This window comes from Morone saxatilis, unplaced genomic scaffold (assembly GCF_004916995.1).
Source record: "Morone saxatilis isolate NCDOM2014 unplaced genomic scaffold, NCSU_SB_2.0 Contig14, whole genome shotgun sequence".
In the NCBI taxonomy this organism is placed as follows: Eukaryota; Metazoa; Chordata; class Actinopteri; family Moronidae; genus Morone; species Morone saxatilis.
The window spans coordinates 11,588,974-11,596,454 of record NW_023339696.1 but is presented as its reverse complement, the minus strand read 5'-3'; the positions used below and the strand labels follow the sequence as shown (position 1 = coordinate 11,596,454).

The 7,481-nt window shown below is 43.8% G+C and overlaps 2 protein-coding genes across 2 annotated transcripts in view; both read right to left on the bottom strand.

Moving 5' to 3' along the window:
• The window catches only part of sdr42e2 (short chain dehydrogenase/reductase family 42E, member 2), a 44,195-nt gene extending 42,381 nt beyond the window's left edge, over positions 1-1,814 (bottom strand). The window contains exons 1-2 of the mRNA XM_035655091.1: positions 1,811-1,814; positions 1,465-1,658 (exon numbers count right to left, since the gene is read on the bottom strand). Of these exons, the coding sequence (XP_035510984.1) occupies positions 1,465-1,658; positions 1,811-1,814 (198 nt within the window). The remainder of the gene's footprint in view (positions 1-1,464; positions 1,659-1,810) is intronic.
• A 1,428-nt stretch (positions 1,815-3,242) lies between these two features.
• The window catches only part of LOC118323394 (cytochrome b-c1 complex subunit 2, mitochondrial), a 6,745-nt gene continuing 2,506 nt past the window's right edge, over positions 3,243-7,481 (bottom strand). The window contains exons 6-14 of the mRNA XM_035655352.1: positions 6,823-6,947; positions 6,228-6,325; positions 6,043-6,100; positions 5,571-5,666; positions 5,284-5,483; positions 5,094-5,174; positions 4,905-4,981; positions 4,360-4,513; positions 3,243-3,579 (exon numbers count right to left, since the gene is read on the bottom strand). Coding sequence (XP_035511245.1) covers positions 3,496-3,579; positions 4,360-4,513; positions 4,905-4,981; positions 5,094-5,174; positions 5,284-5,483; positions 5,571-5,666; positions 6,043-6,100; positions 6,228-6,325; positions 6,823-6,947 — 973 coding nt within the window. The 3' untranslated portion in view covers positions 3,243-3,495. The remainder of the gene's footprint in view (positions 3,580-4,359; positions 4,514-4,904; positions 4,982-5,093; positions 5,175-5,283; positions 5,484-5,570; positions 5,667-6,042; positions 6,101-6,227; positions 6,326-6,822; positions 6,948-7,481) is intronic.

The window sequence follows — 7,481 nt, the reverse complement described above, 5'->3', positions numbered from 1 at the left end:
TTCTGGGTTTCCAAAATCAGCAGCGACGACACAAATAAGGATTGGGTAAAAGTGACCCCTGATAGCCTGATCAACGCCAAGGTTCACTTCAAATGTCAGGCCTCCAGAGGAATTCAGCACCGCAACTACCTCTTCCTCACTTTGAAAAAAGGGCTGGGCCACGTAACACTTCACTGTTGTGGTTGCGCTTCATATTTTTGATCTGTTTTTCCCCATTAATCTACTATGTAGTCAAAAAAATGTATTTAAAATCTATTTAATGCTTTGGGGTTTTGTTTCACCAACGCGCTCAAAACCATTGAATTTTACAAAAGAAAAGCAAACAAATCCTCACGTCTAAGCAGCTGGTGCCAAGTCGGGTGGTTTGACGTTTTTTTTACTTAAAATTCATTAAATTGACGAATCACTTGTATCAAAACTGTTTCCTAATCACATTTCATGACAAGAGGTTTAGGTTGACTAAACCTTTTCAGGCAACATTATTAAAGCCAAACACAAAATATTCTCAGCGTTTGCAACTTCACACTGTGAGGATTTAATGTTTTTCTCTCATTTTATGGGTGGATGCTTTTTCCTCCTGATCAGGACAAAACAAGCAATTTACAAGAACTCACCACGGTGCAATCTATACGTTATCTGACATGTACTATTAATTTATTTGACACACACACCAAAATAACATTAGTCGCTAGTTCCTGAAGCAGCAGAGCTCCATCCTTGCTGGATGGCAATCTGCTTAAAAAGTGTAATTATTGGTGATTTTTAGGGTCTTTGGAAAGTCAGCAAGAAGCTACATAACATGCACACAATCACAAAGCCGTGGGAGGACAAAAGATGCCTGCCCTGTAATATAATAACCCCCACACACAATGGAGACACAGATTATCTGACGGGAAAACACTCCTCGCTTGATGGTGAACACATGTTGCGTAAAGAGAAAACCTGCCTAAAAAAACAAACAAATCACCACAAAAAGCAGTTTTCTCACAGGCCCTCCCTTCACTTTACCTGCCTGGATCTCACCAGTGTTGAATTCCAGGTCTGCGCGTTTGCATGCTGGGCTATCGCGCGGAAGATAATCGCTGGCCAGAAACAGGGCACCCCTGAAATATCGTGCAGTTTATCCATACGCCGGGCTGATGCTGGTCGGCTCGACGGGTGGGGGGAAAGAAAAGGCGCGTCGGTTTGTCCAAAAGTTGTGGACCACACAGGAGAAAGCGTTGATAGGACACAGGGTGGGGAAACTTGGTTATCAGTCTAACCATGGCTCCCCTTTCAACCAGCGAGCCCGGCTGCCTGCTGGTTCCGCTGGGGCATTGGCTGCCAGCCGACGGTTAGCTCCTGAAGCAAAACGGAGAGGCGGTCCAGACTCACAAAACGCATCACATCTCAAACGGGCCGGGGTTAGTCAGCGGCAGGTGCTAAAAAAACAACAACAAAAACACACAAACACAAAAGGCTCACTTCGCGTCCACTAACCGGGTTGGGTGTGCCCCTCGCCGTCACCCGCGGCGGCGGGGCATCGCGACTCGGCTGCGGTCGCAGGGAGCCTATGCTTCGCTTAGACCTCAGCGCCCAGATTCGGGCTCGTCGTGGCCCGAGCTGCGGCCCAGCAGGACTCGCATCGACGGGCCGAGACCGGACTTGCCGGCTGGCATCTTCAGACACACAGATGCTCACACAAGGCGGGAGGCAGGGAGAAGAAAAGGCCCGGAAAGCAAAGCACCCTTCCCCTTCCTCCTCCTCTTCTTCTTCTTCTTCTTCGCTTGTGTGTGTTTTCTAGCGAGTTAGCCGTCGGGGAACCGAGAACCCATCACCCGCTCTCGCTTATTCGAGCCCGTTCTTCTCCTTCTCCGCTGGAATAGCATCTGGTACCGTTAGCTAGCCAGCTTCACCTCCACCACATCCTCCTCTTCCTCCTCTTCCTCCTCCTCCTCTTCGTCGTCTTCTTCTTCTTCGTTGAACCTCGGTGACGAGACTGTTCGTTTTGTCTTTATTTGAACTTCGAATGAGCCGTCGAACGTTCCAATCTGGACGGTTATTGTTGTGCTTCCCAGCCCGTGCGCCTACCGTTAGCTCAGCCTCCCGTTCTGCCAAATGACATCAGACGAACACCCCCACGCAGCGCCGCGCACACGCACACGCATACGCACACACACACATACATACATACATACGCACACACGCACGGCTCAGTGTCTTCTCGTTCCCGTGGTGGGGGTTTGCTCTCTTCTCGCGATACTTCACCAAAAAATAAAGGGGTTCATGTTGTCCTGAGTCGCCCCGTTTGTGTTAGTTGATTAAGGGTCGGGGATATTAGTTTCCCCACTTCTGTTATTATAATACCGACGACTGGTTGATGTTTTGTGAATTTTAATTTTTTAAGTGCAATATAAATTCATGTTTTGTGCAGTTTTAACATTTTAAGACCTCTAATTTAAAGAAAAAATGTGCTAACCTAGGTAAAGGTGTGTTTAGATTAACTGGAGCTAATATCATTGATAAATACATTAGTCAATTGACAAAAAACAATAGACAAATTTGATGCTTAGTCATTCAGGACAGTTCACTTGTTACAGCTTCTAAAATTTATTTAATACTACTGGATATTTTATTGATTCAAAAATAGTTAGTTGCAGCCTTAAATCAATTAATAACAAACTAAATGACACAGACATCATGTAGTATTATTCAGAGGGCAGTAGGTGGGTTGGAGGGGTGATTTAGGGTAATTTAATAATAATATGTGTAGGTATATAAGGTATTTGTACATCCATTTTTTCCATCTATGTAGGATAAACTATTTTAAACGTTGTGCTTTTTTTACTCCACTGTATTCATCTCACAGCTATAGGAACAAGCCACTCCACAGATTAATACATGACATAGAAGTAATATGATCATATAAAATATATTTTTATGATTCAACTATAGTAAAATTGTTATAATTAGCACCTCAACCAGCTGCAACATTTAAATGTGTGACAATAACCCAGTACTTCAACATATAAGCCAGTTTTCTTGATCTCAATACTTATTTCAAAGGCAAACCCAACTTTAAATTCTACAGGACATATTTGTGTTTTTGGGTCCCCCTATTGGTTCATGGATGGAACAATATCTCTCTAAGTGCTAAAAATACCTGCTGCCCTAAGAGCTTTTTTTAACCCTCACACTCCTGACACAGCACTAACACCTACAGTCAGGATTCATTCAAGGCACAAATGCAAGCGACAACCAGCTCGTATGACTGTCTTTACTTTAATTTACATAGATATACAGTTAAATTGACAAAAAACCAAAAGAAAAAACATTCCATCATGATTCTCTGGCTCCCTGTTGTGGTGCTTACACTTATTGCAGGACAGACTACAAATGATCGTTGACATCAAATGAATAGTTGCAGGAGGCCGTGGCTCTGAGGTCCTTTTTTCCTTTATGAGCAGCCAGGCACAGCATGCCCGAGTTAAAATCACCGGTTTTTATACTTTATTTTCATAATTCATCCACAAACGGTGTATTCTTCAGTTGTCCACTAGTTGCCATGGTCTTTTTGCCATCCACAAATTTCTGTGCAGCCTGTAAAGAAAAGAGAGTTGTTCAAATGTGCCATTAAAACTTACTCAGGTTACTCAGTTTCTTACGTGGCTACAACTACAACTCCATTTACTGTCATTAAAGAAAGTACACAAGTACACGTTTGAACATACAAACAACTAAATAAATAAATCTGCATGATAAGATTAATGAACTTTACAAAACTACATGTTTCTGCACAGACTGACTCAGTTTGAACACAGTACTTCTTTTACTATAAAGGTTCTCAGTAACACTAAGGTACAAAATGTTACACAGCATCTTCAGTTGAAAGTTAAATAAAAAGCCTAGTATTAACCACTTAAAACTGTATTAATTGATTCTTTTGACACTTTGGGGCAGCAGAACAAGCTGTAAGCACAACTTTGGCTTATTTTCACCATATATTTATACATTCAGCACACAGAGCAACACTGGCATTCATTTGGACTTTCTGACAATCATACTGCCTCTCTTTTGAGTTGTGTTTAGGTGTCAATCAACCCCTGAGGGGGGATATTTGGCTCTTAAAGGACCAGTGTGGGGGTTTTGGTGACATCTAGCGGTTGCAGATCGCAAGTAACTGAACACACACTCCCGTCTGTTTTTGATGACCTGGGAATGAGAACAGGCTCTGAAGTGTGTAGAAGAAACTACGGTGGCCGTAAAACTTCCAGAAAAGTTCCTATCTACAGCCAGTGTTTGATCAATTGTTCAATTGGTGCAGCTTTCTTTCTGACTGATGTGACGATTCAAGATTGACACACAGTATCACCACCTCACCTTGACCACATCGTCCTGGGTGACGGCCTCTATAGCCTGGACAACGGTGTCGGGGAGCTGGTACGCTGCAGTGGTCAGAGCCTGAGCACCGATCTCCTCTAACAGGCTCTCAGAGCTCTCCAATGACATCAGGTACTCTGCTTTCAGCTGGTTCCTGAGCACAGAAGTCAAACACAGAAGAGTCAAGAACCTTCTGCGTCTGGCACTAGGGATTCATTTTATCTCTCAGAAAAAAATCTATCTATATTATATTAGTTTTTATAATTTTATAGATAGTTCCGTTTCTTTGTGAAGATGAAGCTGATGTCTTTACACCTTAATACAGACACTGACGCAAGTGACGTAGGACATTCAACAAGCCATGTCAAAGCTAGACAGCGCCTGCTGCTGTTTAAAAAGAGTATTACGATTCATTTTTCATCTCACTGATTCGAATCTTCACATATTTCTACTGCAATTTAACAGTTTTGTGATATATCTTCCTACATTACTACGTGGCACAGAACTGCTTCACATCCATGTCCAACGTTACTCAGTGAACTTACTTCGCTCTGGCGACGTCGGCGTCTGATATGTTTCCCTCAGCCACACCGCTCACTTGAGCAATGGCAGCTTTGATCACCTAAACAAGAGGAAGGCAACAGGCACAAGTTCAGTGAAATGTCGGTTCTGGCATCTTTGTGCGTTTTAGATACGGATACATTTGTCTTGGAGAGAGTGAATTTGGCAATCACCTCTCCTGCAGAGTCAGCTTGTGCGATGGTGTAGACGCCAAACAGGCCGGAGTCAGAATAGGAGGCGTTGAAGGCTGTGGCCTGAAAGACAGCCAGAGGTCGTCAGACATGAGGAGACAAACTCTTAATGCAACACACTCTCCTACAATAAATAAACAGTCTATTTCCTTCCTTTATTTTTTTAACTTACATCAAAGGGCTGTGTGGTAGCTTTGGCAATTCCCTGGCTCAGTTTGCTGGTGATGTTGGAGCCCCTCTTTACATGTGGCCCAGCTCCCAGGATCCTTTGCAACACGCTGAAGGCATTAGCTTCTGCACTACCCGTCACACAACCCTCGCTGGCAATCAGTGTGTGGACCAGGTCGTCTGTGTTCTGCACCCGCAACTCACCTGCACGCAAACACACAATAGCATCGCGAATGTAACGCAGTGATGAATCTCAGAGAGCGTGAGGTCGCTATTAAACATTGGTTTTACCTCCACGGTACACAGCCTTCGCCACAGGAGCTCCAGCCCCACTGCGAGCGCTCAGCAGCCCCTCACCCACCTGCCTCAGGACAGAGTGCTGTACACCTGGAATCAGACAATACTGACATTAATATACAGCTGCGAACCTTCATGAAGTGAAAAATACCACACGTTTCCAGAATAGAAACCTCCATAAGGGCGTGATGTGTTGTCATTCAGGCATGTTTGTCAGCGTTTGTCTGCAGGCAAAGTCAGCCTCATCGCATTAAAATATCCACACGTAACAAAACCATTAGCGTTACTGCCGGCCTATTCTCCACATACCAGTACTGACTTAGGACCTCTGTGTGTGTGGGCAGAAACCAAATGACATTTAAGATGAGTATAAGCATACATATATAAGCCTACAGAGGACTGACAAACTGCAGTATAACGGAGCACTGAAGCCCGGTGAAAGAGAAGATCACTAGTAGACACTCACCTAATCCTACAAGAGCCATTCTGCCAGCGATGAAATGGTCGTCAACAAATGACTTCAGCTACGAGGGGAGGATAAGGAGGAGGAGAGGTGTGTAAGAGCAAAAACTAAAGCATGACCTTCACGACCAAACCGTTGACTCCTTTCATACAGAATGTAGAAAACTAGAATAAAACACACATCGATACCTGTTCAGAGGAGACGTGGCCGACCATGTATTCAGGGCAGTACAGGGAGTTGGACAGGGCGTTTTTGTACGCTGCTTCGTGCAACTTTTCAATTACACCTGCGGGAGAAAACATCAAAACACAGAAAGGAGGCTCCGTTAATTACATCTGTTAAATCACCATAGAGCGTCTTCATTTCTGTTCACCTCCACCCTCAACTTCTCACACATCTCTTTAGAGGAGGCCGGTGACTGCAGATGTGGCGGCCTTCAAATTTCGTTACCTTTTTGTTTTTGTTTTTGTTTTGTTTTGTTGTTATTTATTCGCCTTTATTACTGAAGCATGCATTACGTAAGACAAAAATACGCTCATCGGCATCAGAAGAGGAAGTGTAAGGATTGGATTACGGGCAGCTGACAACGTCCAGATCTGTTTTCGTTTCTTCAGAAGGCCGAGCAAATAGTTCTGATATTGTTCTAATTCTGCTCGACAACGCTGACAACCTCATGCGCCGACATCGAGGTGTATCACATGATGCCACACTGCCACAATGAAAACACAGGTATTATATATATATTATTATTTAGGAGCTGAACTGTTGTAACCTGGTACTAACCTATCTGAGGACACTGCTGAGCCAGAGTCTTGTCAATCCTCACCCTGGGCGTCAGATCATTCACCTCCCACGGCCGGAACTCCTGAGCTGTGGTCACGTTGACCAAATACTCCATTAATGAGTCTCTGGACACAATATAGTACACAGATACAATAAAGTTAATAAGCACCGAGGCACCAACATTGACCAGGATCCAAAACGAACAACAGCAAAGAGCCAAATGAAAGTAACTAACTAATAACTTGTTCACAGGGTCCAGGTTCACATCACTGTGTTTTATATGTGTGACCCTCATTGTCCACCGTACCTGTAGAGAGGACAGCCAATCAGATGAAGGCAGCTTACTACTATGTGCTGCTTTGTTATCAAAGATTTGGAGAAACATTCCCGGTGTTAAACCACCCAGAAGAAAACATAAAGACAGTCATGACCCGCTCTACTCTGACTCTGACAAATGGTTTAATCTGAGCAGCAGCAATCGTACAGGCTGGTTAAAAAATAACAACATTTATATCTCTTTTTTTAACTGTATTAAAGTATCAGCCGATATGCCAAGTTCTGGTATCGGTGCCAGGAAAAAATGGTATCGAGCATCTCTAGAGAAAAGTCAAGTTGGTGTCTGAACGAGGCCGAAGCTCCGAGATCCTGGCAAAAAAAAT